Source organism: Artemia franciscana, chromosome 20, assembly GCF_032884065.1.
Source record: "Artemia franciscana chromosome 20, ASM3288406v1, whole genome shotgun sequence".
In the NCBI taxonomy this organism is placed as follows: domain Eukaryota; kingdom Metazoa; phylum Arthropoda; class Branchiopoda; order Anostraca; family Artemiidae; genus Artemia; species Artemia franciscana.
Window position 1 is genome coordinate 20,622,553 of NC_088882.1, and position 18,722 is coordinate 20,641,274.

The 18,722-nt window shown below is 37.6% G+C and overlaps 2 protein-coding genes across 2 annotated transcripts in view; one reads left to right on the forward strand and one right to left on the reverse strand.

Annotated features, from left to right (window-relative positions):
* The window catches only part of LOC136040017 (rab effector Noc2-like), a 137,365-nt gene that overhangs the window by 18,886 nt on the left and 99,757 nt on the right, over positions 1–18,722 (reverse strand). The window contains exon 4 of the mRNA XM_065724084.1: positions 4,074–4,193. Coding sequence (XP_065580156.1) covers positions 4,074–4,193 — 120 coding nt within the window. The remainder of the gene's footprint in view (positions 1–4,073; positions 4,194–18,722) is intronic.
* The window catches only part of LOC136039880 (exosome complex component RRP4-like), a 45,791-nt gene continuing 41,832 nt past the window's right edge, over positions 14,764–18,722 (forward strand). Inside the window, exon 1 of the mRNA XM_065723840.1 lies at positions 14,764–14,908. Coding sequence (XP_065579912.1) covers positions 14,812–14,908 — 97 coding nt within the window. The 5' untranslated portion in view covers positions 14,764–14,811. The remainder of the gene's footprint in view (positions 14,909–18,722) is intronic.

An 18,722-nucleotide genomic window follows, 5' to 3' on the forward strand; every position in this document is an offset into this window, starting at 1 on the left:
GAGGGGTAATTCTAAATCAACTATGGAATAACCCATAAAATAGATACCTTTGAAGATACAGACACTTGCCTAATATGCTTTGAATAATTTGAAAATGATACTTTTTAGACTCCAAAATTTTTCTAAAATTTTAAAAGTTCAGGGTGCTAGAATAAGTTTGAAAATTAATGCTAATTAGACTAAATGACTTAGATTACGAATAAATGAAGGTTTAGAGGTGATCTGCGTGCAAATAATACTTTTTTAGTCAATTAATAATGCTCCTTGTCATTTCCCAAAAGTTCACAATTAATATACTTAGTAATTGCTGAGTTACGCCCTTTTGAGAACCCATTTATACATAACGCGCTTTGAAAATTAATGCTAATTAGACTAAATCACTTAGATTACGAATAAATGAAGGTTTAGAGGTGATCTGCGTGCAAATAATACTTTTTTAGTCAATTAATAATCCTCCTTATCATTTCCCAAAAGTTCACAATTAATATACTTAGTAATTGCTGAGTTACGCCCTTTTGAGAACCCATTTATACATAACGCGCTTTGATTTAGTTCAACACTTCCCTCAACATTCTCTGAAGGTCTTCAATCTATTAAACTGAGAATTCGACTATGATCCAGACTAACTCCACTCCGGAAATGACCCCGAAATTTCCTATTTTTTACTATCATATGGCATCGTACTTTAAACAAGCACTATTTAAAAATTTACTTTTTTCGCTATTTTTTTTATTTCCCTGCATTCCCACTCATAGAACCTTCCGTGGGGTATATGATAATGTATGTATTTTTTTATTTTGATTATTTATTGCTTCGAAATAAAAATCTATCTATCTATCTATGTAAATGCCAATTGTACACAAAAGGAAAATACCTATAGTATTTGCTACCTAGAAAACTCATTAGACCTTACCTCAGATCCTCCCGTGCCTCCAGAGGTGCCCAGAGCATCTACAAGCAGCTGCCAGTCATCCTTCATGTTCCCCGCAGCAAGAATATCTTCCCACGTCGGTTGAAGGGAAGCATTTATGTTTCGCAGGTCCGTCTGATATGTGTGTCTGAGTGTATTGCGCGGCCTGCCTCTTCTTCTTCTTCTTTCAGGTTGTCTCTGGAACGTCGCTTTTAGGATCCAGGATTCATCCATACGAAGTAAATACACCAGATATTTCCACCGACGTTTCCTAATGACATCTGTCACTATGGGTTATCCGGTCATCCATCTCATCTTCTCATTAGAGATTTTTTGGTGACCATAGATGTTTAATATTCTCCGGATACATGCATTCTTGAAAGCTAGAATTTTCTATTCTTGTGTGTTATTCAGATGCAAGGTTTCAGAAGCTTATAACAGGACGGGTATGACGTTGCTATAGAGCAGACGAAGTTTGTATTGGAGGGAGAAACTCTGCGACCTCCATACCAGTTTCAGTCTGTTGAATGTACCGGAGGCCTGCCCAACATGGCATGATATATATTTTTAGTAGAACCCGTATTTATAACTGTGCTCCCAAGGTATTTAAAATCTAAAGCCTGCTCAATGTGCTGGTATCACATCTCAGGTGTAAAGGCGAATCCATTACTGAAATACTTTTTGTTTTATCAGCATTGATTCTTAGTCCTATAAGTCGGCCTCTGTCACGTACAGCTTCTAGTAATTTTCGTAGTCTATGTTTACAGATCTCAATGAACGTGATATCGTTGGAAAAGTCTAAATCATTAATTTGGTGTTCTAAGTCTAATTGTTTGCTTCTGGTGTCAGTGTTACCGAGCAGATGGTCAATGGCTAGGGCAAACAGAAAAGGTGACAAGACACAGCCTTGTTTAACACCAGAAAGGACACCAGACTATCTTGTCCTTGCTTCTGTCGCTTTAACACAACATTCAGAGTCTTTGTATAGAGCCATTCCGAGGGCTACTAACTTCACAGAGATCCCATAAAAGGTTAGTAGTTTTCATAGAGTCTCACGGTGCAGCGAGTCAAGGCCTTTTCAAAAACTTTAAACGTCATGTACAATTTGCTTTGCCACTCTCGGCTATCATATATTAACCTCTTTAGGGTGAAGATCAAATCGGTAAATGAACGTCCTGGTCTAAAGCCATGTTGATCTTCTCTCAAATACTTGTCGAGTGGAATCTGTATTCTTTCGGGGATTATAGGTGCAAGAAGTTTACCAGGTATAGATGAGAGATAAATGCCATTCCAATTCCCAGGTAGTGTTTTATCACCTATTTTCAAGAGTTTTATGAGGGTACTGCGCTTCTATTTTGTTGGCACTTTTTGTGTCATCCAAATTTTTTCGGAATAAGGACAGCCATATAGACATGCATGAACTGATTAAAGCCTTTATCAACTCCGCCGTGATACGGTCTTCGCCTGGTGCCTTGCCATTTCTTAATTTTTTGCGACTGTCATTAATTTGCCACGAGTTCGGGATTCTGTATTTACACCAAGCTTGAGGAAAGCTATAGAGGGCAGGTCTAAAAGCTTATCAGGCAGTGGTCTATTCAATAGCTTTTCACAATGGTTGGCCTATGTCTCATCAATAGCCGATCGCTTGGTCATAAGAATGCCATCAGAATTTCGTACAGGTTCATTTTCGAATCGGTTCATTTCGAATCGGTTTCTTGCCTATTATTTCATTGGTTAGTTTATAAAGGGTCCTATAGTCTCCTCCCTTTGCTGCATCTTCAGCTTGTATTACATTTTACTCAACGTAGTTTCTCTTATCTGCCCGTACACTTTTCTGTCGATACTCCTATAATCGCTTTGCTTGTGTACTTGTACATTTGGTACATGGGCATCCAGGAGGTGCGTCTTGCAAAATACAAAATTCGAAGTTTTGAAATATTACTTTTTACAAAGATAAAAATATAAATTGGCCATAAAGCTATGAGCTGACGGAATTGCCACGGAGATACGGGATTTTGTAATACCCAATTTCTTGTTTTAAACAGGACGTGCGTCAGGGCATAAAATATATATATATATATGCCTGTTTTTTTTTCGATGACACAGACGTAATCTTTCAACTATTTTTATCACGATTGGAATTTAGATTGTTTTGGTGTAGTAACTGCTACGTGATTTTTTTTTATATGTTTTATGTACCAGTTATAACTAATTCTGAGTTTAATTCCTCTACCCTTGTCTACTGACAAGTTAAAAGAAGCAGTCATTTTGTGCTCCGACTCTCTACAACGCTATTTTAGCTTTCCATCTATACCATTGGGCCTTCTCAGATAATTAATAAAGCTAACACAAAGTCTTGTCGACGCAAACTCTTTTGATGCCTGTACTATAATCGAAATCCCCTTTTCGATTTTCGGTTACTCTTAGCCCAGGTCACTTCTTACTTATTGTTCGTAAACAGGAATTTTTAATAGTATGATGGCCGTTTTAGCTTTGTACGAAATGACGAAAGAGTCGATGAAAGACAGTTTTGTTATCTGTATCAGAAATTGCATTAATGTTCTTGTTTTAAGAAGCAGAAACGAAAGGAAAACCTCCCATAAGTTCGTTGCGTAAAAAACATTTTTTTTTCTACTCTGATCTAGTATGAATTTTTGATTACCAGCATCTTTGAAACACCTTTAGCCAGTACAGAGTTGTTTACCGTCCTTATTGTGTTTCCAAATAAGCTGTTTTCAGCTTTTTTCCAAAAGAAAGGCCAAATATATAAAAAACGTGTTTTTTTTTTATATTCTGATCTAGTGCCAACTTTCATTTACTAGCATTTTTGCAACAGTAGTGACCAGTAGAACTGCTTACCGTTTTTAGTTTATTTTTAAATAAGCAGTTTCAGGTTTTGTTACTATCCAAATGAAAGCCCAAATTAGGCCTACAGAAAATATTTATTTGAATTAAACTTTTAAGCAACATGAAGGCCATCGAATGTCCTTGTTCTTTTAATACAGCTTTCTTTACTTAGTTTATATGGAGGAATTTAGATAGTTATATTAACAAGAAATAATCTCATTAAGCCATGAACTACCAGGACGAATAACTAATGATGCACTAGCAAGCACTATACCATAGCTTAGAGCAAGCTTTAAAACATTAAATGAAGCCCCACCTTAAAAAACCAAGCACCAGATTTTTTCCACATCTCTCTTTGTTCTGAACAAATTTTGCATAGCCAAATAGGAACATTTGTTGACGAAACCGTATCTACTCCACATTTGGTACATACCACCTGTAAATAATGAAAGTTAGACAAAAAAAGACTAGACTTTTAAAGATATAACTTTACACATTAGACATATCGTTAGACATATTTCAAGGATTTAGAAAAAAAAATTATGAACGTATCGCATTCAAGAATACCAATTTACGATTTTCTTATGTAAATATATGAATTGGCTTATTTATTGCTTCTGAACAAATTTGTTTTCTTATGTTTAAGACCGTCGTGATCATGTTAAAATAAATGCAGTAATATAGCTCATTAGTTAGGATCAACTCGCTTAGGAACGCCCAATTGCGATCCTCATATTTGGAATATACCGCCTAATTTTGTGAAAAATTCTCCTAGTCTTCTTGTTTCATGTCATCGGCAAGTAAATTTCTTTGGTGAGATAAAACCTTTATCTCAGGACCGGACATGATGAGTAATCCTCTCCAGATAATTATAATATTCATGGCGTTTTTCTCCGTTTTCTTCTCTTTTCTCTTCTTTCTTAATTGAATTTCCAGTATTTAAGTATTTTAGCACGTGTGTGTGATAAGTAACGGTAACTGACTAACCATACTTGCTGTTCCAAATTCATTTCCTTTCCTGTCAGGAGAATTGTGAACAGTTTTCGTCAACAATTTTTAGAGAACAGGGCACATCATAGGCAATACAATAGTGTTGTTTAAGCAAAGAGCGAAGTGGTCTCTGTTTTATGCCTTTCTTTATTTTTTTTACCATGGCACTTTGTATGAAAATAGTCGTCGTAAAATTCCAGAGGGGCTCGTTTGATAGGAAATTGGAAGTTCTATTGTTCTTTTTAAGAGTCAAAGATAATTAGAGCGTAAGCAGTAACCCATACCCTTTATTCCCATAAAAAAATCCGATGAAAATTTTTTGAAAGCTGTTTTGTCCAGTATAGTCGAAAGGTCCAATATTTGAGCCTCTGGGGATGACAATCCTCCACTGCTATAGTTTAACGGCTGTAAGTTCTACAATCCACTTATTGTTTACATATGTTATTTGTTGCCGGGTATGGGAGATATGTTTGACCATGGGTGTCCAAAAAGGATGGCAGTATTATTGTGACCCTTTCAGGGAATATAGAAGGGAGTGTTGAATTAAATCAAAGCACAAGGCGTCCAAGCAGGTTGTCAAAAGGATATATCTCAAGGATGTCTTAGAGCATTAAGTTTAAAATTTCAAGGAATTGTAAGGGTGATTATTTACTGACCAAAAGCTAATGTGCACGCGACTTCAAGTTCAAGTTCTATTGATTTTTTTTATAAAATAATAATAACAAAAACAATATCCCAAATTGCTCAATTGGCCCTTTAATTGGTACACGGCATACAATAAATAAAGAATGATAAAACTTGACATAAACATACTAACCAGCGGTCCCACACGAAACGGCGACCCTCACATCACCCGACAATAAAATACAAATTAAAATTCTCTTCGTCATCGAGGATCCAACACCAACAAAACAACAACCCCCCAAAAAACAAGAGCTAAGAGCTCATATGGCACGTGTGACGAGGCAAGAAGAGCTAAGAGTCAAGAGATCATATGGTATGAGCTCTAACAAAATTCTATGAATCAACAGATTGATTTAAAAGGAAAATACGAGGCTTAATGCCGGTCAGGATTTAAAATAAGAGCTCTGAGTTACGATGTCCTTCTAAATATCAAAATTCATTAAGATCCGATCACCCACTTGTAAGTTATAAATACCTAATTTTTTCTAATTTTTCCTCTCCCTTTAGCCCCCCAGATGGTTGAATCTGGGAAAATGACTTTATCAAGTCAATTTCTGCAGGTCCCTGACACGCCTACCGATTTTCATCGTCCTAGCACGTCCAGAAGCACCTGACTCGCCAAATCACTGAGCCCCTGCCCCCAACTCCCCCAAAGAGAGCGAATTTAGTAACGGTTCCGTCAATCACGTATCAAGTACATTTGCTTATTCTATCCACCAAGCTTCATCCCGATTCCTCCACTCCAAGTATTTTCCAAGATTTCCCCCTCCAACTCCCCCCAACGTCAAAGATCTGGTCGGGATTTAAAATAAGAGCTCCGAGACATGAACTCCTTCTAAATATCAAATTTCATTAAGATCCAATCACCTATTCGTAAGATAAAAATACCCCAATTTTCCCGTTTTCCAGAATTCCGGTTTCCCCCTCCAACTCCTCCCAATGTCACAGGATCTGGTCGGAATTTAAAATTAGAGCTTTACAGCACAAGATCCTTCTAAATATCAAATTTCATTAAGATCTGGTCACCCCTTTCGTAAGCTACAAATACTTCAATTTTTAAAATTACCCCCCCCCCCCAACTCCACCAAAGAGAGCAGATCCGGTCCGGTTATTTCAGTCACGTATCTTAGACAGGTTTTTATTCTTCCCATCCAGTTTCATCCTGATCTCACCGCTTTAAGTATTTTCTAAGATTTCCGATACCCCCCCCCCCCCCAATTACGCTGGATCTGGTTGAGATTTAAATTAAGAGATCTGAGTTACGAGGCCCTTCTAAATATGAAGTTTCATGAAGATCCGATCACTCCTTCGTAAGTTAAAAATACATCATTTTTTCTAATTTTCTGAATTAACCACCACCCCCCCACCCAATAGAGCGGATCCGTTCCAATTATGTAAATCACGTATCTAAGACTTCTGCTTATTTTTTCCACCAAGTTTCATCCCGATCCCTCCAATCTAAGCGTTTTCCATGATTTTAGGTTCCCCCACCCCAAACTCCCCCCAATGTCACCAGATCCAGTCAGGATTTAAAATAAGAGCTTTGAGACACGATATCCTTCTAAATATCAAATTTCATTGAGATCCGATCACCCGTTCGTAAGTTAAAAACACCTCATTTTTTCTAATTTTTCAGAATTAACCCCCCCCCCCCAACTACCCCAAACAGAGCAGATCCGTTCCGGTTCTGTCAATCATTTATCTAGGACTTTTGCTTATTTTTCCCACCAAGTTTCATCCTGATCCCTCCACTCTAAGTGTTTTTCAAGTTTTAGGTTTTCCCCCTCCCAACCCCCCCCCCCCCCAATGTCACCAGATCTGGTCGGGATTCAAACTAAGAGCTCTGAGACACGATATCCTTCTAAGTATCAAATTTCATTGAGATCCGATCACCCGTTTGTAAGTTAAAAATACCGCATTTTTTCTAATTTTTCAGAATTACCCCCCCCCCTAACTACCCCAAAGAGAGCGGATCCGTTCCAGTTATGTCTATCATGTATCTAGGACTTGTGCTTATTTTTCCCACTAAGTTTCATCCCGATCCCTCCACTCTAAGTGTTTTCCAAGATTTTAGGTTTCCCCCTCCCAACTCCCCCCAATATCACCAGATCCGGTTGAGACTGAAAAAACAGCTCTGAGACACGATATCCTTCAAAATATCAAATTTCATTAAGATTTGATCAACCGTTCGTAAGTTAAAAATACTTCAATTTTTCTATTTTTTCCGAATTAACAGGCCCCCCACTCCCCCCCCCCCTCCAGATGGTCAAATCGGGAAAGCGACTATTTCTCATTTAATCTGGTCTGGTCTTTCATACGCCTGCCAAATTTCATCGTCCTAACTTACCTGGAAGTGCCTAAAGTAGCAAAACCAGGACTGACAGACCAACAGACCTACAGACCGACGGACTGACAGACCAACAGATTGACAGAATTTTCGATTGCTATATGTCACTTGGTTAATACCAAGTGCCATAAAAATAAACCATAAGAAACATTTATTAAGAAACCTTTAATAAGAAATTTTTCATCAGGCTCTTAAAGGAGCCAAGTGTTCATGACTGTCAGATCTCAGCAGGAACCAAAGTTCCAAGCATGCCCTACAGTCATGGCCAGACTGAAGTCTGAACGAACCAAGGGAGTAGCTGGAATCATCACATCCTCCCAGTTTTGAACTATATACAAATTTACTTCCCCTACTAGTTTGAGCAGTCCCAAAAAACAACATGAGGTATCTCCCTGGAAGTATTGATTCTGGAAGACTAATCCTATTACTAGTAGTACTACTACTGTTGCTGCTCCTACTTCTACTACGACTATTACTAATGCCAAGGGTATTCAGGTAAAAACACAAAATGCACGCAGGTTATCAAAAGCGCGCATGAGCAGTACCTTTGGAACAGTTTAGAGCGTCAAGTTGAAACATCTGCTATTACTACCACTGCTACTACAACTAAAGCTAGGTGTATCAAGATTAGAATTTCAGGGAATCCTGAAAAGATGTTGAACTAGACCCAAATAACCTATATGGTTGTTGTTGATCAAAAGGATGTATGATTAATGCCTCAAGAACCGCTTAGTGTATTCATTTGAAATTTTCAGGTCATGTTGAGGTGGATGTGGAAAAAAACAAAAGCCGTATGTCTATACTGCTACTGCTAGTATTACTAATGGTACTCCTAATATAACTGCTACTACTACTACAACTACTACTACTACTAATAGTACTACTATTACCACTACTACTACTACTACTAGTATTACTACTAGTGATTCTAAAGCTTTGAAGATAAAACTTGTATAGAACATTTAGGGGATGTTGAACTATATCAAAACACACTATGTGAGAGCATATTATATAAAGGGCGTATCAGCAATACCTCAGAGACGACTTTGAGGTCATTTTGAGGAGGATGTTGGACCAAATTAAAACAAATTATATACATGCGGGTTATCAAAACCAAATATCAACAATATCACTGCAACACATTAGAGTAGGAAACTAATAATCTTAGGACTGCTAATATTACTACCATTTTTGCTACTCCATCTACTACTACTACTGGACTAAATCAAAGTAGTATAATAATGCTTAGGTTGTAGAAATGGCAAAGATAGGTTGTCTGGGTCTGAAATACGGTATAAAGTAGAGACTCTCAGGAAAAGTTTATGTTACAGTAAAATGAAATCAAAAGGCAATATGTGCGTGTTGGTTGTCAACAGGACGTATTACTACTACTGCTACTTATAATAATAATAACTCACCACAGCACTAAGCCACCTGAGGCCAACAAAGCTAAAACATGCTCCTCCTCCAACCTGTTCAGTTCAAGGCTTCTCTCTTTACACCTTCCCAGGAAGTTCCCATTTCCTTTAAATCTTTATTTGTGACATCCTCCCATCACAGACAAGGACGACCAGCTTTCTGTTTAACCCTAGACGGTTGGCTAAAAAGGACAATCTTCTGCAATCTGTCAACCTTTATCTGCAGAATGTGCCCTACCCATTTCAACCTTTCTTTCATTATAGCCCTAGTATGCAGGATTGAGCCACATTTTCATACAGCCTAACTGAAATACGGTCAGTCAGCTGGGTACCCAGAACAATCCATATGCAATTTCTATGGAAAAGATCAAGTAAATTTTAATCAGCTTTTCACACCACTCATGCTTCAAATCCATATTTGACCATAGTCATCACTGTAGCTTCCAATATTCTAATCTAGGTGGGCCACATGGGTACTCTTGCAATACAAGAAAAGTTGACAGCACATTTTTACCAAAATTGCCCCTTATTAAGTTTTCTATAATTATATGAATTTTCTTGTGTATTAGTAACTGCACTAATTACTAATAAACAAATACATATTTAGGATCAACATAAAAACCTGATTCTTTGATTGAATGTTATCAATAGTTAGGCTCTTATACTTTCATTATTGACAAGCATTGTTATTTACTTACCATTCATTACTATGAAGAATTAAATTTTGTTTTTGTTGCTCCAACAAAATCATACAGAAAAATGTTTGTAGGAAACTCCAAAGGAGTCACTCAGTCACAAATTAGAACTTAAAACTTAGCAGTGACAGAAGAGGCCCTGAAAGTGTGACTACATATTAGCTGACAGAAAGCAAAAATAATGATCATTGACTTTGGCAGATAATACCATAAAACTCACCAGCATTCAACATATCAGGGCACTCTGTTAAAGTTGTCAAGTCATTCAACTATCTTGGTTCTATTATAGCAGACAATGGCTCAATTGAAACAAAAATTTAGTTCTAGATTGCTATAGCAGCATCAATAATGTCATGATTATGCTGTTCTGTGTGGTCAAAGGCAAACATTAGCTGGCAACCAAAATGCAAATCTACAACATCATACTGTAACTTAAGCACTTTGCAATGGGAGTGAGGCCTGGCTACCTACTGCTTATGTTTGGGAATCCATAGATGTAGCCCAAATAAAGTTCCTGAGATGCATCAAAGAGACCTGATGATATATCTCTGTCTAAAATGCCTGACTGCTTGCACTAATAAATCAGAACCCAAACTCTTGTCAGCTCACCAAATGAGCCATGCAGTGGTTTAGCCATTTAGTCTGCATGCTAGCATAAACACTAGCCAAGACTCTATTGAATCCTACTCCCAGACCTTGGTTTGGTAAATGTTTAGTTTTGTCACAAGCTTCCTCCAAGACTCTATTGAATCCTACTCCCAGACCTTGGTTTGGTAAATGTTTAGTTTTGTCACAAGCTTCCTAAAGTGCATATTACTGCATATAGCAAGATTCTGATGATCACATATTGATTCTTTGTCATTATCAGGGTTCGGACAGGTCGGTTCGTTTCAAATTATAGGCTCTGTCCTGTTTTTTTAGGATTTCCCGAGCCCAAATATAGGATTTGGAAGTCTTCGGGATCAGATCTGTGGTAGATGGCGTGGGATGCCTGGTCACTTACATTCATTATTTCTCGAGTTTCTGTTTTTTTTTTTTTTTTTTTTTTTTTTTACTTCCAATACAAACTGTACAAATAGTAAAAAACAGTAAAAAATCAGATACACATACTGTGCCAACGATTGACTGCTACAGGTAAATTACTTGGAATCACTCTTGCTGTTTCTTGGGCATCAATTTCGATATGAGATCAGTTTTTCTCTTTGCAGTAGACTGCTCCATTCTCGCAAATTACAAAATCTGCTCTCTCTCACTTGTTCTGGACTTCACAGCTTCAAGCAAAGAAACAGCTAGGCCAATGTCTATGAAACTGTTGGACTCGGCAGCCTTCTTCATTCTGTAGGTCGCTTCCTGAAGTAGAGTATCTGATACTGTTATCTTTTCTTACTCTGATGTTCGAAGTTTTTCTTTTTGCTTTCCAGGTCTTCTATTTCTTTTTTTTGTCAAAGACCTCCTGCAACTTCCACAGATTGTCCTCTTTGAAAGCTGCTTTGCTCTTCTCGGATAGCTCTTCTTTTTTCTTTTCATCCAGATATTGTTGATACCGAGACCGTGCGGAACGTGCAAGATTCAACAGTTCTTTTGAAATAAAAACCGTTCTGGTTTTCCTCCATGAAGTCTCAACGTGTCATATACCATGAGTCTCGCATCAAGAACGCGTTCAGACAACAATGCCAGGTCTTCGCCGAGAATCCTACCAGAACGCGAGAGCCCACACTCAACATCTGCGCTGCCATGCGATAACGTCAGCACCGTTTTGATAAGCTTGGTAAGTTCCGGGTACTTGCTGTCCCCGCGCTCATTCGCCAGTCCAAAATAATGGTTCCAAAAATGATCGATCCGAGTAATGTCCTCCCGGGGTCCAGTTTCCGTTCAAAAAAGCTACGTCTACGTCTGCAATGCTTCTTGAATCCTTCATGTTCGTCGGACTCAAACAGCGTAAAGCCTCTAGAAAACCATCCTTTTACAGAGGACATTTGTTTAAAATATGGCGAATACCCGCAATAAAATGTTTTCGCACATTGACATAGAAAATGGCTTTGTCTTTCAGTGTTGCTTTTTCACAGGAAGCTCGTTCCACATTTTCTGAAGCTATGGGCTTTTCTGAAAATTTTTCAGCAAGATTCAACATTTCTGGTGATAGATTTTCAGTTTCGTTCACGAAATCTGGACTAAAGACCTGTTCGCAAAACGCCACAACTAGATTCCGAGTGCAGAACATGAATAAGAGGCTCTTCTCTCTGGAACAGTAAGGTGAAACTCATGAACAGTTCTGCTGAGGCTAGAACAAACTCAAGTTGGGCCTTATCATCGCACTTCTGATGTAAGCCACAATCTTCAGAAATTTGGGAGTGGACAGAAGTTTCTTCGGTTTTTTCTCTCTCGGCACGAAGTTCAGGAAAGATTGCCGGCCACTGCTGCATGATACTAGCAAGGGCACGTCCAATCGTCAGCCAGCGGCTTGGGACATGCTTTATGAAAGCATTCTCCGGTACTCTCACTTTATTTGGCGCTTTCGATAGTCTTCACAACGTGCAGGCCAGCCGTCAAAAAATGAATGTACAAGAATAACAAAGTTGAAACTTTCCTTTCCGAGCACCTGAAGACCTTTCAAGAAAGCGTTATGGATTATATGGATGTTGCAAGTACCAATGTTCAACATTCCATTTCCCGTCAATTTCTTTTTTTCGGCATTGAACTTGTTCCAAACGCTTTTATTGACGTTTGGTCCATCACTTCCAAGCGTGATCAGTTTTTCAAGTGGCAGCTGATTCTGCTCAATGGCTGACATAATCTTCCTATTCAGGTCATCACTTGTCGCTTGGCCCATGAAACTTGTGCATAAATGTCTGCTCTGGATTTCGTTTCCGTATGAGGACCAATATTGAGCACGTATCTGTAACTCTTTCATACCAGCGTTGTTGGTTGTCTCATCATATTCTAGTACAGAATAGGACTAAATGTCCTTCACAAGCATTTGCTTAAAGTAAGGATGCAGCGCATCGGTGATCAGATACGTGAGTTTCTTCGCACTTAGGCACATTCCGTCGGGGATCTTACCGGGGAAAATTGCATGGAAGGTTGTGACAATATGGTCTGAAGAGTCAGAAGACATGGAACTCTGTACCGTCTGAAGTGCCCATATTAACTCAGCTTTATAAGCGGCATCACGTTCACAAAACATGTTTTTACCAACTAATGGTTTATCCTTGGTTGTTTCATCAACTCAAGATTTTCCGGTCAAATGAAGCTGCAGTGGATGTAATTGAGCAGTAGCTACGGCTTTGTATTCTGCAGATTGCACATGTTGGCTTAGCTGAGCAATCCCAGCTTTGCAACCAAGATTTTTCAAGCAGAGTTTGCAAAAGGACGAGTACTGGTCATTCCCAGTCTTATACTATTTGCCAATCTTTCTACTGCTGCAATCCGTCTTAGCAAGCCATGAACTATTAAACTTGGTAGGCCACATACTTAATTACCAAGCATCACCTGCGAAATAGCATCTAAAGATTAAAAGACCATAAAAAGAAAAAATGTGGATATGTCCGAAACTGGGCCGTATCAGCCTTTTAAATAGCATTCAGCCAGGAAACGCAGAAGTCACAAGAACTCCAGTCTCATTAAGCAGAGACTGCTAGCCTATATACTGATCTTCGCTCATTTCGGACAAGCCCAACATGACAAAAACAAACATGGGCTATTAAGCCAACACAACAGCATAGCCGAGGCAGAAGCAGCTAACTAAGCCCAACACAAAGCGTTAGCTAAGTTCGAACAGCTCAACTTTTGTAATTAATTATCAACCTACACCAAAAGACAGCACAGTCTACAAGCAGAGTCAAAAGCAAAGAAAGCACATCTTGGCTTACATAATGAGCAGTGAAAATTACAAATCTCGAACAATGTTCTTAGTGCTCTTCAGCCGAAAATATAGGAATAATAGGATTTTAGCCAAAATATAGGCATTTTATAGGAGTGCATTAAAATATAGGAATTTATTGGAATTTATAGGCGAGTCCGAACGCTGCATTATTCAAGAAGTGTATCCATTTCTGGTTGACCCCCCTTCTCCACAGGGCAAACTAAAAATGTGCAAAGTGGACTTGCTTACAGGTAACATTACTTATAGAGCAAAGTGTATTAGTCCATGAGCCCTGCAGGCAGCAGGGCAAGGTCTGCATTTTATTTTAATTCAACAAAGAGTGATAAAACTTAAATATAAGACTAGTTTACTAAATATAGAATACAGACCTTGCCCTGCTGCCCACAGGGCTCAAGGACTAATATGCTTTGCTCTATATGTAATGTTACCTGTAGGCAGGCCCAATTTATACATTTTTAGTTTACCCATGGAGGAGGAGCATCAACCAGATATGTGCTAGGCCTACTAAATATTACCTAGGCCTATATTATACCAAATGGTTTATTTTTTAGTTTCAACTGTCATTTTCACTTGATTTTGGAAAATTTGCTCCAACTTCCCCCCCCCAGGATTTTGACAAATTTAAGTTAGTGTTTGGAAAAACCAACTTATATCTCTAGGTAATACAGTAGAGGTTCCATGATTATTCAACTGTTGAAATGATTATTTGCTGTCTGACTAACCTTTAACTAGGCCTTTGCTACAATTTTCCTCTGGCCTATACAAGAGCACACCCAAAACAGAAAATAAAAAATACGTCAAAGTTAATTACCCATTTTTACTTGAGCCTGTCCTGAACCAGATTTTAGACCAGGCAAAACTTTTCCTAAGCCTAATTTGAAATAAAAAGCATAGGCCTGAATAGGGGCTGTTTGCAGCGTTGCTACAAGGTAAAAAATCACTTGATTCTTAAAAAAAAACACTATATTCGCACATAAGTCACTAGATTACCTAGTGACTTATGTGCTGATTTAGTGTGTTTTTTAAAGAATTTTTAAATGATTTTTCACCTAGTGGCAACGCTGCAAAAGTTTGGCTTAAGAAAAGTTTTGACTGGTCTAAAATTTGGTTCAGGCCAGGTTCAAGTAAAAATGGGTAAGCAGCTTTTACGTAGTTTTAATTTTCTGTTTTGAGTGTGCTCTTGTATAGGCCAGAGTAAAATTGTAGCAAAGGCCTAGTTAAAGGTTAGTCAGACGGCAAATAATCATTTCAACAGTGAAATCATCATGGAACCTCTACTGTATTACCTAGAGGTAGCCTATAAGTTTTATGCTCTTTCCAAACAATAACGTAATTTTGTCAAAATCCTGGGGGGGGGGGGAGTTGGAGCCAATATTCCAAAATCAAGTGAAAATGACAGTAGCCTAGAAACTAAAAAATAAGCCATTTGGTATGATATAGGTAATATTTAGTAGGCCTAGCACATATCTGGTTGATGCTCCTCCTCCATGGGGCAAACTAAAAATGTATAAAATAGACCTGCCTACAGGTAACATTACATATAGAGCAAAGCATATTAGTCCTTGAGCCCTGTGGGCAGCAGGGCAAGGTCTGTATTCTATATTTAATAAACTAGTCTTATATTTAAATTTTATCACTCTTTGTTGAATAAAAATAAAATTCAGACCTTGCCCTGCTGCCTGCAGGGCTCATGAACTAATACACTCTGCTCTATAGGGAATGTTACCTGTTAGCAAGCCCACTTTGCACATTTTTAGTTTGCCCTGTGGAGAAGGGGGGTAAAATTCTAGTTAATTGTCTTCTTGCTATCTCGGAAAGGGTTTAGGTTAGGAAAGTGAACCTTTCAGGGATGGGTCTACAGGCTAAAGTATGTCCCAGGAAGGTATTTTAAAGTACCCACCTCCAATCCTTCTCCCTCTAGAGGGCCCTGAAATTTGCCTACATGACAGGTCTATACCTATTGAAATTTAGACAAAACAATATTTTACCTTAATTTTCAGTTACTAGCTGCTTTTCCTCTGCCTTTAGTTCTGAAAATGTAATTCCTATTATTTGAGTAGAATTTTGAGCCATATCAATGTTTTTTCTCAAAATTTAGGAAATATATTTGCGTATCTTTAAAACCTTATAAAATGGGATTGAGCAAAGTTATGAAGCTGAAAACAATTTTGTTGTACTTTGATTAAGCAGAAGGTCTATTTTACAAGGTTTCACTTTTATAACACACATATTTTTAAAGGTCATCCAAGGTCAGGGCCCTCTAGTGGGAGAAGGAGTGGAGGTAGGTACTTCAAAATACCTTCCCAGGACATACTTTAGCCTGTAGACCCATCCCTGAAAGTTTAATTTTCCTAACCAGAACCCTTTCCAAGATAGCAAGAAGTCAATTAACTAGAATTTTACCAAAGGGGGGTCAACCAGAAATGGATACACTTCTTGAATAATGACAAAGAATCAATATGTGATCTTCAGAATCTTGCTATATGCAGTAATATGCACTTTAGGAAGCTTGTGACAAAACTAAACATTTACCAAACCAAGGCCTGGGAGTAGGCAAACCAAGGTCTGGGAAGGGTAGTTGCCCTTCCCCTTGCCTTATAGCAAATTACACCCCTTTTCCAGAGACAAGGTCATATTATATGTTAAAGGCTCCTTAGAAAGAAACGTTTTAGTATAAATAAAGTAGTACCATGAGGTTCCTTATTTTATGCTCTTTTCTGATGTCAAATTTGCATTCCTGGCAGTTGTATAAGACCCCCAGTACTAGACAGTTCCTGATCTTAGACATACCAAATAGCCTATCTTGTTTTAAGATGGGGACTATAAGTTTCCTATTTAAGGTTTTCAACAGTAGTGATTCCAATGGTGGAATTTTCATTTTGCTGTGGTTCCTTTTTGGATGTGTTTCAGGTTCTTTTAAAATTCCAAAAAAAAATTTCAAAATAATACTTTATTATTAAGACTAATGAAAATAATAATTGCTATTCCTAAATCAGCAAGGAATTACAAGTTTTCATCTTTAGATAGCATTTTCAGAAATATATTTTTTAAAGTTTTGGTTTCTTTGGGCTCTTTTGAGTTCTTAATTAGACAAGACCATAGACAGGGTAAAAGTATACTTCCTCATTGCAATCTGCCTTTCAAAAAGAGAAGCCTTATATCCTTATGCATCAAAACTAATTGGAATCAAAATCACCAGCAAACTGGACTATGGTAACATTATTCAGAGAAGCAACTAAATATAGGCTACCTCTAGATACCTGACTCAGCTTTTAATCAATTTCTCTGATGAGCTTTGGGCTGCTTAAAAATTGCACCCTTCCCAGCTCTTTATCCTGAGCTTGGCATCAAATCACATCAGAAGAGAAGAAATAATCTCCAAACCCTATCCTAGAAAAATGGGTTCAACAAACCACATTGTATACAAAATGTGTATTGCTGCATTGAACCAAAATTTCCAGTTTAGATTAAGGTTGGCCCTTACAGTTTACAAGTATTCTCAGATGATGAATGATGCTGGCCTCCCAGGCTAGTCTCCAACCCAAATATAGATAAGTCTCTCTCCAGGTTTCGATGGAGTTAGTAGTGTAAATAATTTAGTTTTGGATGACAGGAGTGAGGATGTACTAGCACTAAGTCTAAAATTAGAGTGATATAGACTGACCACACAATGGACTGACTTTACCCACATATATACTGACAGTTCCAAGTTGGCAACTGATATAGTTTTTTTTTTCCTTTCAACTTTTATTTCTTCTGGTTTTAAACTGCCCAACATGCTTATTATTTTTTTACATAAATGTTTATTATTTATCAAATGCTATTGTACGTTAAGTTGAATGGTGTAGTTGGTGGTTTTTTCTATTTGTTCTGACTCTGTCAGGGCAAAATTATTTAGCTGTGAGAGAAAATGGTGCTAAAGAAATTGTAGCACAGATGGATGTAATAGCGGATGACTTGCTAAAAGATGGTTTTAATCTTCATCTGACCTGAGTTCCAGCACATGCAGGTATTCCTAGAAATGAGGCAGCTGATAAAATGAAAAAATTGGCTAGTAACACTAGTGAAACATTAAATGTAAATTAATTTATAAGCAAGTATAATCAGGGTTACAAGGCTCATTCAGCAAGTGGTGAGAAAGCAGATTTTCAAAAAAGGTCTTCAAACCTAATCTTAGATATATGTGATTTTAAGCCTCCCCCTTTCAACTTGAATCACAATGAAAGGGCAATTGAAACAATAATATTCTAAATTAGATTTGGTCACACAAAAGTAAATGCTGTTCTTTTTAAGTAGTATTTGATTGGTTCCCCAAATTGTAGTGTATGTAATGTATGCAAAGATGTCCACCATGTTATGATGTTTTAAACAAACTTGATGTACAGCATAAAATATTAAGAAGGAAATTTGTAAAACTCTTTGGTTACTTTCCTTTTTGTGCTGTTTCTGGTCATTCATTAGCTCTGCTATGGGATTGTAAGGTATTTGTATCTGCATTGGGATGTTTTAAGTTTAAAGGATGTGCTGTAGTAGTTTTGGACATATTGTAAAATATGTAATACTGTAATAATGAAATTCATCACTGTACTGTGTATCACATGTAAAATTAATGTAATTTTATAGTTTAATTAATGACTGTAACTGTTTAGGAATAAATGAAATGGTCTGGTGTTACTAGCTATACTAGTGGAGGAAACAGTTTGCCACAAAGGTCACAGAAAATAATCCTTTGAAGGGATTCACGACACTGAAAGTAGACATTGTTTGTGAAAACCCCTTTTTAATAACTAACTAGCCTACTGACCAAATTGCTAAGTCCTCAATGTTGTGATAAACATCCACTTTCTGTCAATAAGATTAATATATACATGATAGAGCTAACTTATGGTCCAGTAATGTTTGTATCAAACACAAGTTACTTCTTTGGGCCCCATTATGGACCTAAAGA